The sequence below is a fragment of the Acanthaster planci genome, linkage group LG18 (assembly GCF_054643075.1).
Source record: "Acanthaster planci isolate LZ-2023a linkage group LG18, COTS_SCS, whole genome shotgun sequence".
NCBI lineage: Eukaryota > Metazoa > Echinodermata > Asteroidea > Valvatida > Acanthasteridae > Acanthaster > Acanthaster planci.
Genome location: NC_141794.1, coordinates 6,557,356 through 6,579,745, shown reverse-complemented (window position 1 = coordinate 6,579,745; position 22,390 = coordinate 6,557,356). Strand labels below are relative to the sequence as shown.

The window sequence follows — 22,390 nt, the reverse complement described above, 5'->3', positions numbered from 1 at the left end:
GATAAGGCCGGATGCACTATCGAATGGTTTCATTTCGATTGCGTGGGGCTGTCCGACGACAACATTCCAAAGGGATCCTGGTTTTGTTGCTTCTGTCGCAAAACCGACAGTACTACCGGGCTCACTGATGGTAAGTGCTCCCTTTCCTTGAGTTGGAACAACATACTTTTCAGCCTTGACATGTCTGGTTACTACCCTCTGTCTAAAATAGAAAAGGGTGACAAAACTTGCCCATGCACATGACAATGCAATGCATCGATGATGATCGATCCTGCATGTCCTGATCCTGTACTGCCTGTTGTCAATTTGCATTAGCATGATCAGGGCCTAGGCAGTGCTAGGCATAATTTGAAAAAAAAATTATGAAATGTTCAGATGGATGGTTTGGCCGGCCATGACTTGCCATCATTCTCAACATGCTACATTTTTCCTCTTAATTCTGTAGGCCTACTCTTTTTTTTTTTTTTTTGCTTCATATTCATTTCTACCAGTAGATTCGTCAGACATTGCCTCCCATGAAAATGAAGAGCCTGCACTGGTGGATACTGCATCACATGCCTCAGCACAACCTGACCCTCCATCTTCTGAGCATGCCAAGTCTACCACGAAGACCTCGGGGGCGAAGCGCCGCAAAGGGAAAGGAAAGAGCATCAAAAAAGGTACATTTCATTTGCACTTTTTAATAATATATTTCATGACACTGTTATAAGATGTACATGTATACCCAATATATTCTGGACTAGTTAATCAGAAAGCGATTACATTTCCGTAAATTGACATTTAGCTTAATGAAGTACTTAAAAAAACAGGTTTATTCAGACAGTCTCATAGGTTTGTGCACAGGGGCTTTGAGTGTTGTCCTGTTGTACATGGGTGGAACTCTTTCTGATTTTTCCACTCTTTAACCATTAACTCAGTGAGTCATTTCAGTTGTACATTACGTCTCCTGTTTTTCTTCCATGCAGCTCATCCTAAAGGCAAGGGTTCCAAAGTCCAGGGTCAGGATGTTCGCAGAACTAAGGATGAAGAACAGCCAGCACACAAGCAAGGTAATTTTTCTGCAAAATATATTGACGTAACTGTCGTAAGTGATCTGAGCTGTGGCATTAATTCCTTTCAAAAGCCACGATTTATTTCCGCAAAACTTCAGTTTATGGACCATGTTTTACTTTCACGAGAGGAATTTTTCTATGCACTATTGTCACTTGGACACAAAACAGTCAGAACATAACTGAGAATAAAAAGCTATGTGTATTCTTGTTATAATGAAGTACATGTACAAACATGGTTAATAGCAGTTTTTATTTCAATTCTAGCTTCACTCAGAATTTAGTACTTGTACAGCTTGCTTGGGTTGTAGATACATGTATTGTGGACATACACCTGCGAGATACTCATTACAGCACAAGATCATAACTCTTCAAAATTTCTGTTTCTGTTTTTTTTTTAAGAGCAACGACCATCACTCTCAAAAGAGGATGTGTTGAAAAAATCCCAAGATTACTTCAAGACAGCTCTTCAGAGAATGCAGACTAATCCGGTTTTCACTGGTGGTTATCCCCTGGCAATCGCTACCATGGGACTTGTTGTGATGCTGCTCACAATGATTGAGAGGGCTGAGATGCAAACCTACTGCACTGACATGGTGTGTGCCCTGTGGGCAATACTGACAGCAGGCGATGGCAAATTTCTTAAGCCTGAGGCATCTGCAATGATGTGGACAGCATTCCACAAGTTCAAGCTGGAAAGTTCCTCAGATTTCATCAAATTGCTCAACAGTTTAAATATTGACAGCAGTGGAAAGTTTGTTCACATCACATACCAGTATATTTTGCAGACTGTGTTGTCTTTGATGGTTAATGATAGATACTCTGTGGACAATCCAGATGAAACCATGAATGATAAAGAAACAACCCTTTCAAGAGAGGAGGAGCAGGTCTTGAGATACGCCGCAGGGTATATCCCATTTGCTAAGTTAACCAGAAATTCAAACGACAAAGTAACGAAACTGCAGCATTTCTATGCAATGTTTTGAAAAAAGTGGCGTGCTTGTAAAACTGATACCGAGAAAACATTCTTAGAGTACACAAATGAATGGATAGAGAAACAGAACAGAGGTGGCTTATTTCATGTTGGCGATGATGTGTATATTTTTTCCGCACCCTTGAACATGTTTCTAGACAATTCTTGACAAGAGCCAACTTGAGTAAATTCCCTGGAATGAATGTCAAAAGTTCTTTGAAAGAAAAGATACTTTCAGTGAGACGTGTACACAACTATTGGCAAACGTTAACCCAAGGAAAACTTTCAGGAGATGTTTCCAAACGATTCTTGGACATGGTTCTTAACTTATGGATAAAGATACGGGTAACTGCCTTCATTAAAGTTTATCTTGATTTGAAAAAGTCCAGTGGTAAAGTCTCTAAAAGAGGTGAGAAGGCACTGAGAAAAACCCTGCAACCATCAACCTTTGTGGAATAAATCTACACAACTTTCCACTTCCTGGTTGTCTTTCCACCTTGCTCAGAGTTGGTAACAAAATTTGGTGGACCATGACATTTTTTGTGTACAAATCTGTGCCTTTCAATGACAAAAATTGTACATAAATACTTATAATTAACAATATGCATATTTAAGGACCTCAGAAATCGGATGTTAATAAAATGTTCATAATGTTTGAACATCAACTTCAAGCACCAACTGGACATTATGTAAAAATAATCTGTACATGTACTTCCTGTCCTCGGATGTATCCTGCTCATGAATTTGTACAGTAAGGTTACACTGACAAATTTCTTTTTGTTAACTATTTTGTACATATATACAAGTATTAAATTATTTATTCACCACTCTGGTTCTGTGAGCTCCATGTTCTTTTTCTGGTCTTCATGAACTGGTGTTTCTTTACTTTGAACATTTACTTCCGTTTTGGGAGGGGTTTACTGAGTGAACTGATGTCTGCTGGCTGGTCGTGCTGACTCCTGCTGTTTCCCCTCTTGGAAGATTTCAGGCATCCAGATGCAACATGGAGGGAAAGCATGTTATGGCCAAACTGTTCAAGTGATGGGTTGTCAGAGCTGCCCCCAGATCCTCGCTGTCTACTGAAGTATTGCTCAAGCGGGTCTTGATTGAGCTTTTCACTCAGGAAGAATGACACCCCACGGCACGTCAGCAAGTACTTCGCCAATTCCACGAAAGACTGAACTGTAAAAATTAAATTCAAGTGTTTGGAAGTGTTACGCACCTATATCCAAAATGCATAGCTCATAATGCCAAAACTATTAAATTAACACCACTTTTACATTAGCAGTTTTGGGCAAGAAACTGAGGATTTCCGGACAAGAGACATGCCCAGCTTCAGTTTTCCTAGGGTGAAATGCAGATGAAGGAGAAAAGTGCCCAAATGCAACAGGGAAGCTCCCCTTTCTTTGGCTGGAACAGTGTAATTGGGAGATGCGAATGAAAATAACTCTTTCTTGAGATAAAATATAATTAAATGGATACATGTGCATGTGTTTCATACAATAGGTTTCTGTATTTGCATGTCATGCAGCAAGTGTGCTTGCCACTGCAGTGATAACGTTTAATTTAAATTACCTGTTATCTCCAGTCCCTCCATTGTCTCCTTGCTGATGAACATCCTCTTCTTCACCTTCTTGGACAAGCCAGGGAATGCTTCTACTTCATCCCTCCAAGCTCTGAAGAAGCCTAGGAAGTCCTTTGTCAACCACTTGTGTAAAAAAGAAAAATACCAATCAAAAGGATAATTAACATTTTTCATCTTGGCATTTGTATACATGTAAATGTGTTAGAATTATGTGTTGCATTCTGTAAGCAATGCAATATGATAGCAAAACGGAGTGGGGAAAACAGAGAATAAATATGGTGACAAATTGAGCCTCTTTCTTCGCTTCAAAATGTGCTAATTCATTAAGCATTATCAATAGATAGTAGACTGAGCTTACATTCCAATTTAATTTTGTTTTTTCACCTTCCCCACACACATTTCTGCATGCACATTGAAAAGGAGAAAACATAAAATAAAACTGAGTAAGTTGCACTGCAAGGTTTGATGACCATAAGCAAATATTACCTCAAATCTCCAGTCATCACAACTAGTATATGGTTCCAGTGCAGGTTTCCTGGCTCGTCTGCCTTGATGAGGGTTGGCCACATTAAGGCAGTCCAAAAACTGGTCCATGTAGCGGATGAATGCCACAGTTGATGCAGTGCCGGGACGATCCAATGACTCCAATGCATTGGCAACACTGCTACTCAAAACCTGTCAACAGAATAGTAAAAGAAATTTTTCTGATCTGATTATATCAGCATGTAGTACCAACCTGGCAGTTCACAAGGCAAAAAGCATGCCCATCATACTGACAATTCAAGACTACAGCATGACAACATTAACAATGCTTTCAAAATACAAAAACATTTGTCTTAATTTTCAAAGTACATTTTACAGCACTAACCTGAGCTGCCATGTAAACCCTCATTCTAAGAGCCGGTGTAAGATGCAGATGCTCATGCGAAAGTTTATGCAGACGGCGGAGACCGGGTGAACATCGTGTAAGGCCCACATCCCACTCATAAAGCTGCAATTAAGAGGTGTGTCCAGCTGATGCACTGATGGTTATACTGTAAAGAAAGCAAAATGATAACAAGCAAAACTGTAAATGCATTGCGTTTCTAAGCTACAGCTTAACACTTGGTAGTTTCCAAATTTCTTAAAATCCATATTTGGTTTATTAATTTCAAAGTTTTTTTTGGGGGGGGGACGATAGTTGGATGGATTTGGAACGCTCTGTTGTAAGTTCTTTATTGTTAGTTCTCATGGACAACCAATGTACTTCCTTTTCCACACATACTGGAAGACTGAAATGAACTACCGCAGGCATGTGAATCTTTGGCACGAGTGTTCTTTAAGAGCAGCTTATTCTTGTTGCATGACTTGTTTAAATTGTTAAGAGGTAAAAGTTGAGTTTGAGATTTCATGCACAAAACAAACAAAATGACAAATAAACTTACCATGAGGTTTTTTGTTTTGTTGTGATAACCGGAGTTCTCCCAGTTATTGCGTGTAGTTTTCACGAGGTGGGGAACATCGCATATGAAGTATATTCGCCTTGCAGGATCTAATGGGTGCTGTGTGAAGTATGTAGGATTTGCTGACTCGGCTGATGATTGAAGTCGGTAAAACTTCCTATTTGCAGAGGCTCCATCTGATACGAAAGCATCAACTTCAAACCCAACTGTTTCTAGATAAATGACAGCCTCTGCAATACATGGGTAAAGCTGATCGCTGGTGATGCCTTCTGTGCCATAGTACGCTACAGGTGCCTGAAGAGAACTGAAAAGTCCCCGGACCATCAAAACTAAAACATGTGTGGCCAAAACAGGCTCCTCGTCACCCTTGCACCGCCGTTCAAACTCCAAGACCTGATTACTTATTTCTCCAACATCGGTGTAACCAACAATTTTTCCAAGTCTCTGAGAATAGACAAGACCAGATTTGATTCTCATTTCATCGAAAAGTAAAGCAACATGTCTCTCCTGCTCAGGGCACTGACTAATATTGTGCTCCTTTACTATTGTCTCCAACATATCAGCACTAAATCCAGTTGATGGGTCAGCAAAATGCGTGTAAGGATGTAAGGTCGTAGGATGGGGCAGCTTGAAAAACCCACTCTCCCTGATGAACTTGTACGCTGATGTTGATTTACTTTGTAACGCTATGCACCAGCGAATAATCGCTGGATGCCAGCGCATCTGGCGACCCTTTGATGCAGACCCGGCCTGTTGCTCCCACATAAGCCTTGCAGCTGATTCCTCTGGAAGCATCTCTTTCATCCGGTTGTTGTTGGAAGTTACAGTTTCTATCAATGCACTGTTCATGCCAGGTTCAACTTCCATCCCTTCAGCCTGAATCATATCTTCAATTTTGTTCTGCATCTGACACAGCTTTCGCTTGAGCTGCTTTCTCTCCTTCTGCAGTGTGCAGGTTTTCTGCTTGAGCATGGAATATGTCATAGATGACAATGGCCGCTTCGATGTCGAGTTTACAGGCAACGCCGACTTAGAACGCAACCGATGCAGGACACCTGCCAAGTCACTTCTATGAATGCGGCATACTGAACAGCGATTTCCTCCTTCAACAAGAAGACGGCAACTTTTATGACGTATTGTGTCACCCACAACTTCATCTTGGGGAGTAACATACAATGGACATTCTCCATCAGGCCCTCTTTTCAGCTCCAAGATTTCACGGAAATCACTATTTCCTTCACACACTTGTTTTGATGCCAGTGCCTCACACACCTTCAAACAATCATCAAGAGACAACTGTGTTGGTAATTCAAGGGACAGCCTGTCATGTTGGACCTCAATGCCAGCTATTACTAACTTCCATGTGAAGTTGGTGAAGACTGTGAAATAACACACGGGAATGCATCTTGGACCCATCTTCATGATCTGAAGAAGCCCGTCACCGATCCATGTCAACAATCCACAGCTTTCAGCTTTCTCCTTGTACACTTGCAGTGAAGACACGGGGTCATCATCACACACTGATTTCTGGGAGCAGGAATCACAGGAATCACTTGTAAAAGTAGCCAGATTGATGTTGCAGGTTTTGGATTTCATGTTTTTCCTGCCATATTTCTCCCACCACTACTTGAGCTTCATCTGGCACAGCTTACAGATGAAAGGTGGATGTTTGTCAGGCTGGTCTTCTTCAACCCTAACATCGAATGCTGCACTTATCAGCTTGGATACTTTTTCTTTCGAAACCGGACATCTTCCTTCAATGATTGCTCGGTCATGACCACATAATCTGCAGAGATTCCTCAGACAACGTACGTGTGGTGCCATTCATGACGAATATGCATGGAGTCACTGATGACTGAAAGATAAATTAAAATGTGTACAATTAATTTACATTGGGCCATTCCAACCTCCACGATATACGGGCCTGTAGCATATATGGGCTCCCTACTATAGGAGGCCTATGTACATGATTTACATGTTGATCATTCGGTGCTAATTTGGAAAACAAAAATTAGGCTACGAATGATTGTGACCATTCATTTTATTCTCATATATGATTCAATGAAATGATGACTGACACTACATATTATAAAAAAAAATTATGCTTGTGTATAGCCTAATCTCACTAGGCTAGGCCTTTTTCTTTCATGTCTTTTGTGATTTACATGTACCATGGCTATTTAGTCAGTAGCCTATTTTCAGTTTTACGATCACATGTAATTCCTTATCCACATTGACATTAGGAAAAATTTTGAAATTAAATGTACATAAAAATGACGAGGAATTCAACAGGCCGGTGTTAAAAATAAAATATAAAAAATATTTCAATGACTGATCATGTCTAATAAAGTAATAACACTGAATCAATGCCAATTCCTTCGCTTCGGTGTGATTATATGGGAATAAAAACCCCAGTTCTATATTAAATTCAATCAGAAGTGCGTCATGTTTTCGTTTTAGGCATCGCAATTATCATTATTTTTGGAAGTGCTAAGCATCGCTAAGTTACAATTCTTATTCAACACGGAAGCGCCACGCTTCAGAAGCATTTTCCGTTAATTTCATTCACAGGGCATGGCAGGATCCTTCCAAAAACAGCCAAAATTTCTCCATATAAATCTACAAAACTCAGTTTTTTCGAAATCTGAAAAATTACCTCTCAAAGCCAAAAAATTGGCCGATTATCTCCGTTCAAAAACTGCAGTGGGGTAGAATTTCGTTGCGCATCCGAAAAAGAACATGGCGATAGCGTCCCCACGCCAGAAATCTACTGCGCATGTCCTGAAGATATATTCGACTGTTTGATGGCAGGAATATCAACTCCAGTAAAGCTTATTTGCAAGTGCAACGGCCAGAGCGAACGGCATGAGACATAGCGCACAAGGGGATTAGCGGTGGTCGTAAAACTAGTCAGCCACAACGGAAAACCCGTAGCTTTCTGCAGCGACCGCGGAAGGTGCTAATTGGGATTATACCAGGGGAGAACCCGTGCTAACTCCTTCTTTTCCTACCTCCATGGATAAAACAACCACTCTGTTTAAGACAACTCCATATACATTGGTCGAGAAGGAAGGGAATACCGTAACAGTACAATCTTCAGCAGGAGTGAGATACAAAAGAAACAACATATATATGTAAGGTCCCAAGTCAAAATAGAAACGGTTGACTAAGCAGGAAATGCACAGTGGTTTAGGATGCAGACATTTGTAAAAAAAAAAATTCTTGAGTTTATGCTTTTTTTCTGTTCAGTGGTATCTAATAAAATTATTTTTGCTCTTGAAACGTTTTCATCCATGATATTTCTTGTATAATTCACTATTTTTCGTAATGATGACTTTCTTGTTCTGGGTTGGACATTTATACAGTGGGAACTTTCATGCAACATTAAAACCCCTGTTTTCTATTAGATAATCTAATATCTAGTAATAAACCTTTACGTTATTTTGCAGCCTATTTAACACTCTTTCAGATGATGTGACCTTTGATGTGAAATATCTAGTTGAAAGTGCAAAAATTCGCTGCAACTTGGAATGGTAAATTATGTCGCAGTTTTCAAATTAGCTTAATATACTCACCAATGTCTTTGATGATACATACTTAAAATCGGCCATTAACGGCCATGGCAAAAATGTTTACTTTATTCATAAATTGGTAAATTGATGTTTTAGCTACAAAGATAATCAAGCGGAAAATTGCCGCAATTCATCGTTGTGCCGAAAAAAATAATTTTGTGAGCAGTCCTCGGCCGGAATTAACGCGCGTTGACGAAGAAATAAACAGCGCCCTCTGGTGCCGACATTCGTACAACACATTGCACGGGATCGCTATCGCGCGTTCAACGTCGTCGCTACAGCTAGACAGGAACCAGCTTCGTTTTAAGAGAGCAATTGTCTCGGAAAACGACCCAGGAAGATAATTTGACTGACGTCTTTCATCGTTTATGGCTGAAATCCGACCCAGTAGTGCGCTCCTGTCGTTACACCAACAACTGTACATACTGCGACGGGGATCATCATGTTCGCTCCTGCCCCAAGAAAATGACAGATTTCGGAGTCCACATCTAACACAAACTTTTTAATTCATTCCTCATCTAGATAACTTACTCTGACAGGTAACATTTTATATATTGTTTCCTGGAGAAAAGATCAGCTGGAGGAAATATCACAGCGATATTTATTTACGTGGGCCTGCTCGGTTTGAAAGAAATTAAAATAATCAACATACCTTGTTACTTTTGCTATTGGGTCATTCCACAAAGTTGAGACACACTTTGTTACGGTGTTCCTTGTTACATCCGCAACCTTAAACATATTTTTCCAGCATGTGGATTCGAAATTGACATTGATATAAATTTTGCAAGGTTCTTGCAGGTTGTGCTTTATCCTTGCAGAGTAATATGAGTTAAAGGGTCTATGATAATGTGTTTTTTATTATTGTAATTGATAAAGTGTTTCTACCTGAACTAATTTTTGCCCATTTTACCTTTGCCTGCACTGCCTTGGTATCAATAAAAAAATAAAAACATGTTTGAGGGGTGACCAACACGCCCCGCCTATCTCCTCATTAACATAAGAATGTGTGACGTAAACTCCGGAGATCGGCATACTTTCCCGGTTATACGTGGCAGCTTGATCGGCAGCGTCACACGCACTTCTTGTAAAGTTTCTTGAGATTTTCGCCGCACTCCTTCACGAAAATAACGTAGTTTTTCGGAATGCCACCGACCTGTATTGTTGCTGGCTGCAGCAACACTACCAAAGATGGTTTTAGTCTGCATCGGTTTCCATCTGACCCGAAATTTCGACGAATTTGGACGGCCAAAGTGAAGCTGACCCGAGCCAAGTGGTCAGGACCAACCGAGCACTCGGTGATCTGCTCCGCGCACTTCGAGCCTTCTTGCTTTGATCGAAACCCCAACGATCAACAACATCAGTTTGGGATTAAGTTCAAGGCAATGCTTCGTCCCGATGCTGTGCCCACAATATTTCTAACAAGCAAGAAAAGCGAGCCGGTACTGGAAGAGAAGAGGAAGGGTGCTTTTGCAAAACGCGAGCGACTCCGAGTAAGTTTTATCGTTTCTCACTTGTCATGCATGCACGTACGTTAGTTTCATCATCGCATGGTACATGCGTTTCGCAGGTGATCGTTTTGAACACGTTTCGTTGGCAGGGTACACTTCATGTACAGTGTGCGCGCGTGTACGTACGTGTGTACCGGTCACGTTGCTACCGGGTGGGTGCGTAAGTGTACATGTACATGTATGGTACATATCCCACCACGTCGTGGGCTTACACGCACATGCGTGTACACGGATACTTGTACATGTACATGCACAGATCGCCATGAAAACACGTACTTCACAAATGACAACTATTCGCACTGCACACTCCACGCACTGTCCATGCTGGCGACTGCCCAGAATTCGATTTTGGTTGTTTATTCTGTTGATCTTAAAGCTAGAAATACTGTGCAGAAAAAGAAACCCACTTCAATATTTGTACATTTTGATAGGCTAATGATGGGGCAGGGTTGAAATCGGTCGACACTCAACACTTTCTGTTGACACAAATCTGGTCACTCACTGATATACAAAGTGCAGTTCTTTTTCAATCAGCGTAAACCTTGCTGATCGTGCCGTGAAGCTGAGAAGCAACAATATCATTAACTATACGGTTTCTGTCCCTTTTTGTTTCTTTTGCTTTTCAAAAAATTTTTCACTGTTTTAAGCACAACTGTGGTAGTTTGAAAATGACACTCGTTTTACTGAACTATTCCTCCTAAGTCCTATTCATTTTAACAAGGACTAATTTTAGCATGGAGCTATAAAAAGGATTTTATTTAATTTGTTCTTCACTGGAAACTGCTATCAGGTTATGGAGGATGTGCTTCCACGGAAGCAAGCCAGAACAGAGAGTGACCAAGTTGGACAGGTTGAAGATAGAACCTTGTGCAGAGAGAGTGTGCCAGACCCAGAGTCTTTTGCCAGTTCTAGTAGCATGATTCCAGTTGTGTCGGTAAGTCCATCACAATCATGTGCTCCTTTCAACTATTGTTGAACATTCAAGAGGAACAAATGGGTATTGTTCTTTCAGTATTTTCTTTGGAAATGCTTTTTTAATAAGTTTCAATTTTTTTTTACATGTGCAGACGGTGGATGCTGCTTGTCAGACTGATCCAGTGAAAATTCTTGGTTGTGATATGCGTAAGTATCAAACTGCATTGGAAATGTATATTTTTGTTGTCATCTTAATTTACAAAGGGCATTTTTTTCTTGTTATTCTGTGTTCTTGTTCTAGTCATAGTTCATGATAAACAACGAATTTATTCATTTTTTTCTGACAGATACTGATGCCGGAATACAAGCTGTTCCCGAAGTCGATGAAGCTGGGATACTCTGCAAGCTGCTTGATGATGCAGAGGTCGAGGAGGCACAAGACAATGAAGTTGAAGAATTAGAAGATGAAGATTTAGAAGAGGAACAACAGCATGATGATTCCGACTGTGAACCATCCTCATCATCATCTTCATCATCATCTTCAGAATTGTAAATTTTCACCTAAAATCTACTTTTTTACAGAAGTGCATGTATGCTTTCGACAACATGTTCCTTGCTTTCGAAAAAGAATTCAGATGAGTTAGACTGTAGATTTAAAAACTTATCTTTCAACAGTTTGTGCTCACGACTGTTTTACATTTTTCAGGAAATACAGCTTTTTATTTTTCCCCCCGTAAAGTATGCCTTAGTAAGGGCATAAAAAGCCCATGAAATTACATTGAAAATTCGGAAGAGCTGTTGTAATAAACAATTTTCTACATGTACATGTATATTCAAAATCACTGTATTGTTTGTTCTCCTCAGGGTATGTCAGGACTCTGTTTATAGAGGCGATCCGGCGATGCTGTTTTGTTGTGCCCAACACTGCTGCTCAGTCTAAACCCCCGACTATGGCAGAGAAATACACGTTTCCAGAGAAAGATGTTCTGATTGCAAGGCACAGGAGCAGATTTAATAAACCTTGAGAGTAAATCCCTGCTTGGTGTAGAACTACAAGGAATGATCAGAGATAGGATCTTAAATGTTGATTCATTTAAAGCCTCAGCTCATGAATGATACATGTATTTGCTGAAAACAAGTGTTCATAATTTCAGTCTTCAAATAAGAAATACTTGCAAATTAGAGACCAATTGGTCTTCTGGCTCAGAAGAAATTTTCAAAGGAAGAGTTTTTTCTTATTGATTATGTTTTTGGCATCGATCTCACTGATTTAGATTTAGGACTTCTTGATTTATGAACTAATTGATGTATAATATGAAAACCCACACAAGATCTTATCTGTGTGTGCTTCAAAGTGAACTAGAGTGGACATGTTTCACAGGTAACTCGATGCTTGAGCTGATCAGTTCTTTCTTTCGATTGCTATTTATTTAGTTGCAATTTTACAGAAAAAGAAGACTGACTTCTTTTAACAAGTAGCAAGAAATGCATTTCAAGCCCTCAGTACACGAAGTACATGTATAAGCAAGGTGAATAGATACCAAATCCTTACCCTCACCCTTTTTAAAATGTCCTCCGTCACAAATGTTAAAGATCCATGACCCCCAAAATATATTGACTGTGACTAAGGCATTCATAGCCAGGCTAGATAAATGACTGACTTTCATTAGTCACAACCCTTACTGTCAGGAATGTGGCAAAGGGTATTGATTTAATTAACAAATCTTGCAATACAATTCTAGTATGGTAGACAACATGACTGGTTTTCAGATTTAGTAAGCCTATTATGTGTGTATATGTAGAGGGACCCAACTTCTTGTCTCTGCAATTGGTAAATGATAAGACTAATATTAAAATGAAATGACATGTATTTCTAGTTTACCGTGGTTTTAATAAATACACAGAAATAAGTCTACTATCAAGAAGAGATTTTAAAAAAGTTGCATAGCTTTGCTGTGGGGAGTGAGCATTCCACTCGTACCTATGCTATTAAAATATCTTTTCTCAAATTAGGAATTACCAAAAACAGGAACAGCTGTAATGCTTTGCCCATTTATGCATCAACAAATCCTGTGTACTCTTCATCATTTGTGGGGAACATAGATCTTATCTTGTTGACAGCACATGCAGGAAGAACAACTCGTACTTCCCTCCCAAGATAGCCCCAGCACCATCTAGCAAGTTGTCTGTATGCAGTACGCCTATATTTTCTGAAAAAAAGTGACAACATTATATTGAAAGGATTTTGAGCAAAAAACGATAGGTTCCACGGCAGCACATTTAATACTTGCAAAAACATTGCACTTGTGATGGCGTAACTGCATGTACATGTAGTTGAAATATTGTGACGTAACTTTGTAACCCTAACAAAATCCAAATTGGGATGACACATGTACATGTACAGTGGTTGGCTTTCTGAGATTTTTCATATGTTATAATTTATGGTGTTTTTATTTCTCTCCTCTTTGCACAGGCACTTGCTAAATATTCATGAATGAGTGCCTGCCTGTATCAATGACGATGATAAATTAATTGACCTCAAAAGATCGCAAATGTGTTTATGGTGTAACTTACTGGTTTTCTGATCCTTGGTGAGCCTGTCCACCATACTGTTGCCTGTATTGATAATAGGCTGTATCCAATACCCATCGATCTAAACAAACAGTCCTAAATCCCGGATGCTCCGTAATACAGTCAAGGTCTAGAACAAAAGACTCCGTCATCCTCAAAACAGCATCGATCTCTTTACAGCATTTGCTCTCTCGCACGCTGGGCATCGGAGTACACTGCTCACATTCGCACCTGTAAATAAGGAGCATTTTGGTCATTAAATTTAGCTGAATAAAGACAAACCTTGTTTTACCTTGTCATCTTATGCCAAGGACTCTGTAGAAGAACTGAAGTCTGCAAGCAACGAAACTGGTCTCCAGTGTAGGCCCTGATAAATAAATCTATAAATCACCCTGTACTGTCGTGTTCAGCCATGCTACTATTGTTAGCATGGTTGAGTTTTTCCCACCTCGAAGCAAATGCACAGATTTCCTAACGTCAATATTGTCCATGCACATAATGCAAGGGAGGATAACATGTTCGTCATGGTCGTAAATATACTTACAAGAGTCACCTCTAATAAAGTTTACATTATTAAAATCATGCTATAACATTATCCAATTTAAAACGACAAGAAAACTATCGGTGTGATTTACATGTATTTGTCATGTTTGTATCGCAATAGACCCACCAATTGTTGTTACCAAGTCTGGCAACATGCTCCTCGTCATCCGTATCAGAATCGGATACAGAACCGCCGCCGTCGTCGCCTCTCTCAGGCTCATACATGTACGGCCGAACCCCTAACTCCTGTCTTTCATAGTCACTTTCACCAGAAATCTCACCACTTTCATCTGAAGAATCTGTCGCGGAAAGTTCTCCGTCTCCGGCGGTTGAATATGACGACGAGAAATTCGCCATGTCCACTTTATGACGAGCACAATAATGCACGGTACGCCCTGTACTGTACTGTAGCTACATGTGCATGTCACACGCGCGCACGCACGGAAGTACACGTACGCGGTGTCCAGCTGCCTTATTAGCCTGGTACCCACGACGCACTCTGGGTACCAGACCATCTTACTGAACTCTTGATCTCCGGAGTCAACGTCACGAACAGCGCCACCGCGCGCTCTATTAAATAAGCAATTTTAATTCCAGCTTTTTTAAATTCTAATTTTACATACTGTAGACCACTCACAACTAAATAAAAACAGTTTATTTGTACAAAGAAGGTTTAAAGAAGCCAAAAAAAATCATTTAAGAGATTGCAAAATTTAATTCCGGCATAGACCCTTTAAGTCTGTGGTAATGTAAAAATAACAGGCTGTAAGGGTTGTTTATGTAACAAGGGACACTGTCACAAAGCGTGTCTCAACTTCGTGGAATGACCCTATTATTTCATTTAGAGACCACTCAGCGAAACAGAGAACAAGATACAGCAATAAACTTACACTTCTGTAAGAACAGCTCAGAGAACACAAAAGTATGTTTTGTTCTTGTTTTGCCATGATTTTTCCTTATTTTGTGATGAAACACATTTTGCCACTTTTTTGATATCAAATAACGTGACTATCCGTTTGTAATGCGTGAAACATCCACGAAGCAAATTGTGGCGCGCGAGAGACATTTCTTCAGAAAACCTTGTCAACAGAGGGCGCTATCGTTTACTCACGACGGACGATTTTGGCGAGCTTTTTCCATATCGCGTCTCGGAAACACCTTCCTTCGTCTAACTTGAGTACCTGGCAGACTCTAAATAACTTCCAAATACCTTTGTAATTGTTATTATAAATGTATGTCGAAGTATTTCAACTGTATTCTCTGATGTCCGGGTCAGGTACGATTTTAAACCACTGTGAAATGGTTGCCCTTAATCCCCTTTCAAACTATTACCCGATTCAACTGCAAGTGGGTAATGGTTGCAAGGCAGCGTTTCCTGAAAGAGAGTTGGCTATGTGGCAACCCCTTTGATGCATACCACCATCTCCCCCACCTTGGTATAGAAGCCCCGACTCCCACCTTGCCATGAATGGTTATTGTGCATCGGCTTTGTTGTGTAAATTAAGCCAGTTCATCCACAGGTTTAGCACAGCTTATTCAGACAGCCTAAGCAACTAATCTCTTTCAACAAAAGACAAACTCCATTGGAGTCTGCGGGCGTACGTGCGTCAGTTCTCGTGACATTGAATTAAGATCTGTTGTTTTCTTTCCCCAAGTGTAGCAATGTCAGGCAGTGATTTCCACATTACAGGTTTGTTAAAGATTGGAATAAACAATAGACAAAATGGAGAAGAAAACTGTTTGGGGGTCAGTGGGTGTTGTTTTACTCCCCATCCATCAGACAAGTATCCGGGGCACTACAAGACATGGGAAGAAATGGCGTCTCTAGCAACAGCGGGTAAACTCAAGAAAATGGATCTGGACGAGGGGCTCAGTTCAAGTTTACAGGGAGAACATCGCAGATGCAAACACGTTTGCAGAAAGGCGTTTCAGAGCAGAGCTGACAAGGATCGCCACAACAAGCTTCTTCACTAACAAGACATCAGCAACAAAGAAAAAAAACGGCTCTTTTCAGAGCCACCACATTTCAAAAAAGAGATGGATTTGCTGTCAAATAAAGATCCAGAGTAGCCTGCTAGGGGAAGGAAGAGGAGGTCCAAGGCAAAGAGGACCCGTGTCCCTTCAGCGGGCTCCGACTCCTCATTCTCAGAGATCAAGACCCCTGAAAAACTAGTAGTTAGCGGAACCTTGTGGTTCTGATATGGTGGAGGGAGTTTCTCATCCTTCTCTCTCCTCTGTTGAGTTGTCTCCCAAGCCAACTAAGGAAGCCCAACTCCATTGCTTGGTTATCTCACTTGAGCAATAGAAGGCATATGATAAGGTGAATTTGAAATTTTTGTTCAAGTTTCTTGACCGCTTTGGTTTCAGACCCAATTTTTGACATTGGATGGAACTGTTATATACAGGTAGGCTTATATCCAGTGCTGTGGTAACGAATGGGTGCCTTTCGGAACTGTTTTTAGTCACCAGGGGAGGGAGGCAAGGCTGTCCCTCATCTCTTCTCTTTATTATGTACTTTTCATAAAGACTTTTGCTCATACTGTGCATGTTTCTGTTCTTCTGATCTGGAGTTTAAACAAGCTTTCTCTTCAGCCTACTTTAGGCTGCAGTTCCCTCTGGAAGGGGTTTGATAGTAAACTCCTTTGGAGGGAAGATGTCAAGCTTCATTCCAGAGATTTTATCTTGAAGTATTGTTTTTGTCTCACTCAAAAGAGATGTCGACAGCGAGAAGGCATTTTGTCTTCTTTGAGAGATATTTCTCTGCAACTTGATAGTGGGGTGCGCTCCCATGACCTTTCACCTAAATATGACTCTTTGAGCGAGGAATTACTATGTTTGGTGATGTCGAGGCTGAGGGGGCTCGGGTTCGCTCTTTGGCTCGTGACCTAAATGAAGGAGAGAAACCATCAAAATTTTTCTCTCATGTGGAATCAGAGCATCGTAGACAAACACTAATTTCTTCTGTTCGAGGCCCTAATGGTGCGGAAGTTAGGGCCTAAGTGGACGTTGCTGCAGTTTATGATTCTTTCTATTTCGAGTTATTTAGTCATGACCCCATTGAAGAGGGGCTCCAATCCCTATTCTTAGACTCATTACAGTCTAGAGTCCCAAAGAACTTATTTCTTGAACTTGGGAGTCCGTTACAACTCAACGAGTTGTCTGCAGCACTTTGTGGGATGGCAAACAGTAAGACCACAGGAGGGGATGGACTTTCTAAAGAATTCCACAATAGTCGAGGAAGCAAAATTGAAAATATCTGGGTGAAGAAACCATTCCATAAGAAAACTTCAGTTCTCAGACGAGCCATCTATCAGCCACCTAACTTTAATACTAAAAAATGAGGTCATCGTATCCGAAAATTTTAACTGTAGTTTTGATCGTACTACTTCCAAACCAATAGATGACTGAAATGTATGGCCTTGCACAGATAATCAAAAACTACTAGAGTTATCACTCAAGTAGTCTCATCAACTTGATCTTTGTTAGTAATACAGAGGTGCTTACCAACAGTGGGAGATTTTGCACTAGTATCAGTGATTATTATTTAGTACATGCTGTCAGAAGCTGTGGCCACATGTTGGGTAGGTGTAGAGGGCATTGAATTTAGACCATTTAATAAGCTAAATGAACAGGATTTTATTAACTATTAATGCCTTTGAATACACTTGACAAGGAAAGTGATGTTGATTCTGCTTGGAAAACATGGACATCGGTAAAATGCATATATTCCATTGTGCAAGAAGAGAATCGGGCAAACGGCAATCCCTGGTTTACACCTGATATTCTATTGCTAATGAAGGAGTGTGATAGGGCTCACAAAGCAGCAGTAAAAATAATTCCGTAAGTTTGAAAGATCATAAGCATTTGCAGAATAAGGTCATGCATACAATGCATAAACAAAAGTCCAGTTATGTGCAAGATTATCTCCCGACTGATATGAAGGAAACACAAGGAGCCAGCTCAAATGTGAAGTGGGAACACATACATCAGTCTTTAAGACTGTCTGACCCAGGAAATGATAGGCCAGTGTCAAGTTACCACTGTCGCATGTAAAGTTCTTAGACATAATATCTTCAGTCACATGATGAAGTGCATTTTGATGAACACAAAGATTTGAATTGACTGCCAGGATGGTTTCCACCCAAAGAGATCTACGGAAACTCTGTCATTGTTACACTAAATGAAATTGGGAAAGCTGTAAATGATGGGCACAATGTGGATGTTGAAGTTTTGGATTTGTTAAAGGCCAATTTGACAAAGTTTCACAAAAATTACTCCTTGGCAAGCTTCAGTAGTATGGCATATGGGGTACATACGAGTGGATAAAAGACCTAGTGGGCACTCCCAGAGAATAGTAGAGGAAGGAAAGGTTTCAACAACCACACCTGTAAAATCAGAAGTATGTCGAGTATCTGTTCTGGGTCCCTTATTCCTAATCAACATAAATGACCTGCTGCCAAACCTGTCATCAAGTGTCCGTCTGTTTGACGATGACTGCATGTGTTTTACAGCAACTTAGACCCAACTTCTATAAGATGTGTATACTGTAGTTTACACTTGTGGCAGTCAAAATGGAAAATGCAATCCCTTAAAATGATGTACAATTTCCATTGGTCATACGTATATCAACCGATTAAAAGCATCCTCAACTTTTGTAGAAAGGAGCTACAAAGTGTGGATTCTTTAAAATATCTTGAGGTGCATATCACTAACACCGTAGATAATCTTGGAAAAGGCACACGTAGAACACATAAAAAAGCTACAGCCAGATCCTGGCTATTCTGAGGAAAACTGTGTGGAACTGCTGCTCAGTGAGGCACAGAAATCTGCAAATACCACACTGGTGTCCCCTTTGCTGCAACTTGAGGGAATCCACACCAATCTCAACAAATGCGTACCTGTACAAGAGCTTTTGAGGACAGCTTATTTTCAAGAACTGTAAAGGATAAAAAATAAATTAACTTAATCTGGGACATGTGCAAAGTCATTAAATTCATTCAAGGAGGAAATTCACTAAAACTGGGGACAAACTAAACAAAACTAAGGGCTGGGATGCAATCTGACATACTGTAACCTCATGAGATATATAAACTCTTGGTGTGACATGTATGGCCATTTTATCTAAATGCCACATGTGGGAAACAGCTGATTTTTTTGTGGGACAATGAGGGCCAAGCGGTTTCAGTCACATCCAAAATGCCCAGGACCACTACAAATGAGCGGCAATTCCATTTTTTTGCCGGAAATGCTTGACAGCTTACTTCTTCTCAAAAGGAACTCCTGAGAAAAGGCAATAATCTGAAATCCTAAGTTGATAAAAGAAATCAAACTGTTGCCACTGAATTTGTTGAGGCTCGCATTCAAGTCAGGAATTCATTTTCCTTTCAAAGCCCCATCTGCACTGGCAAACACCTCTCCCTGGTGAAACCAATTCTGATATTCCTGTCCTTACAAACCCTGATTCCAAACGTATGTTGACCCTGTGAGATCAGGAAAGCTGTGTCACTAATTTAGATCCGGATGAGATGACCCAAATTTGCAATGACTTGTTTTTTGTACATGGCTGTCTCAGTTGACCAGGGTGAAATCAACTTTCTCTTGAGCTCTGTAGACAGGAAACTAGGCCCCAACAAGCAATTGTTGCATGAAAGGCACATTACCTTGTCCAAAGAGCAACATGCAAGAATTTTCTCCAATGTCAAGACATTGTGTAATGCAACTACTCTTTCTTTTTTTGGCAAAGATTTTTACTGGAGGGTTCCTTTTTTTGAAGAAAGTTTTGAAGAAAGATAAATTGCTGTGATTGTAAATATGAGAAGAGAAAAAAAGAAATGACAAGTCGTCAAGAAAAGAAGAAAAGTGAGAAAAAGTTGTCTGCTGTTTTTCTTGTGTCTGTTTATTTTATAAATATAGGGAAGATTATTTCGGAAAGATAATTTTCATGGGATGGTTCAAACTTTACTTAGAAGGGGCAGTTTTATATATGTCATTACATACAGAAAGAGGATATGAATAGAACTTGCAAATAACAAAACTTAGAAATGTGCAAGAAAATTATGTGCGAACTTTGCGCAAAACAAAAAAGTAGGCGAGTTTTACGGGTAATCTTGACTGGGTATTTGACGAAATAAAAACTTGAGAAGCACACTCAATGTACAAGTGGGGGCTGGGCATTGATGCTGGGGAGTGGGCAAACGAGCCACGGTACCCACTAAAAGCAAGCATAGAATGTGTGAACTTAGCGAGTGCTGCACTCCCCACTGTGACCGAGCGTCCTAGGGTAGTTTGTGTTGTCGTGTGGGCAAGCCAAGTGCTGGGTGCCTGGTATTTTGTTGAATGGGATCCAAATACAGGGTTCATGACTACACAGAGCCAGGCTGTGTGCACTGTGTGACCCAGCAAACTTGGCAGATAAGGTCTGGTGGCCAATCTTGGTGTCTGCGGTTGCCGTTAGCAAAATTGGAAAATAATCCCAGCAGCCAGGTAGGATGTGGTAAAAATATCCCGCCGTCAAGGGGTTAAGTTCCCGTACTTGTGACGGTCATCACGCCCTCGTCGTTTCATCTCGAGCCTGGTCATTCTTTTTCAACATGGTCTTTGTCCCCACAAAAGCTTTTTTTTGGCACCGTCAAGGACTGAACTGTTTTTCACCATCTGAGGAGTCCAGCATTCTTCGCTGTAGTGCCTGCCAAGCTCTTGTCCATAAGATCATCTTGTTTATGTAAAATCTTGTTTTGATTCTTTGTAAACTAGTTCCAATCCGCATTTTATTTGTTATCCTTATTTTTTTTACATGCGTGGGTGTCACGGTTCATTTGCAGCACTGTATATCTTGTCGTATGACATGTACAAAAGTTTTATCCAATCACCATTCATCCTGTGCAAATGCATAGTATGTCCATCTCCATTTCATGCATTACGTCACACATGTAAAACAGGGTCAAGTTACATCACACATGTACTGCTTGGGGCATGGTGATGGATACAAAAATGCTTATTTTTTGTACCTGCATTTTAAAAAAATAAGTAGATGCATTCGAGATCAAGACAGGAATAGTCAGAGACAGAGAGAGAGTGAGAAAAATCAAGATAGGTAGAGGTGAAGACCAACGATAGCCAAAGTTTGGCTGATTCATGCTTCTGTTAATGATCACTGACTTTTACCACTTTGGTAAAATTATCAGTCCATGGCTGAATCAGCATCAGTACTGGTATAGCAGCACCCAACCTGTGACCGATCATCAAGCTAAAACAAAGTCCAAACACAGTAAGTTTATTTATGAACTATGCTAAGAAGTGAAGTAAATTCAGATAAATTTTCTTTGTTTCATGATAGATTGGCTTGTAGGAATGTCTGCAGAATGACTGACTAGTTATAGTTTCAAAGAATTGTCAGAGAACTGAAATTCATGACAAGTTGTATGAAATTATGATGGAATGAGAAGACAAACTATTTTGCCTAAAGATTAGTGAAGTTTTAAGTTATAAACTGGAAATTGCACTTTAATGTATACTCTAGAAGCAGAGTATTGACAATGACATTCCACATTTAGTCAAAGGATGAACAGGATAGGTAGAGATGACCTGATCTTTTACAGCACTTGGTGTTTGTATCATGCTACTCCTCAGTGCACTATACTGATGTAGCCAGAGAGTTCATTTTATGTTGAGAACATGCTCAATCTCTCCTGACCAAATGTTGGGGAGAACCAGTAGTGATTGGGACCAAGATTTTGTTCAAAACCTAAAGCCTTTCTTGCTACATAAGGGCTGCTTCTCAACTAGTAAGAGAGGCAAAAAAGCCGTACGTAACAACGATAAATACATGACCATATAAGGTCATACCAAGCAAACCTAATAAAATCAATCTTACCATGGCAACATGCTTTCTGATACCTCTGAGAGAAACCTGTATGTTATGTGTGTGTATAACAAGCAAAATGGGGTATCGGCATGTACAATTTCTATTGAATTCATCCCTTGAATGGTCACAGCAGTGGCCCAAAAAAGGTAGTAAACGGGAAATACTTGGGCATATTAGGCCCATTGGCAGAAAGTGAAACTGAAAGTTAAACTGAGAAGTCAGATGAGGAATCAGACTGGGAAGTCCTGTCACAGGCTTTAACCTCTTGATCAGGATTAAGAGGGAGTTAGTAACAAAAACGTAGGGGAACCCCTAACCGTTGGTGGCTCCAATTCCTTGCATTTCAGACAATCTCAAAGAATACTAAG

At 40.2% G+C, this 22,390-nt stretch overlaps 2 protein-coding genes and 1 long non-coding RNA gene across 3 annotated transcripts in view; 1 reads left to right on the top strand and 2 right to left on the bottom strand.

Moving 5' to 3' along the window:
- Positions 1 to 22,390, bottom strand: part of LOC110982749 (uncharacterized) — a 104,778-nt gene that overhangs the window by 34,832 nt on the left and 47,556 nt on the right. The window lies entirely within an intron of this gene.
- On the top strand, positions 9,450 to 11,597 carry LOC147796127 (uncharacterized). Its single transcript, XM_087148934.1, has 4 exons — positions 9,450 to 10,111; positions 10,920 to 11,063; positions 11,197 to 11,251; positions 11,392 to 11,597. Exons 1-4 carry the CDS (start codon positions 9,764 to 9,766, stop codon positions 11,595 to 11,597), a joined length of 753 nt encoding a protein of 250 aa, XP_087005060.1. The 5' UTR covers positions 9,450 to 9,763.
- Positions 12,029 to 14,827, bottom strand: LOC110984999 (P2X purinoceptor 7-like). The gene is made up of 3 exons (XM_022245672.2): positions 14,286 to 14,827; positions 13,619 to 13,846; positions 12,029 to 13,254 (listed from the first exon to the last, which is right to left on the bottom strand). The coding sequence occupies exons 1-3, from the start codon at positions 14,513 to 14,515 to the stop codon at positions 13,098 to 13,100; spliced, it is 615 nt and encodes a 204-aa protein (XP_022101364.2). The 5' UTR covers positions 14,516 to 14,827; the 3' UTR covers positions 12,029 to 13,097.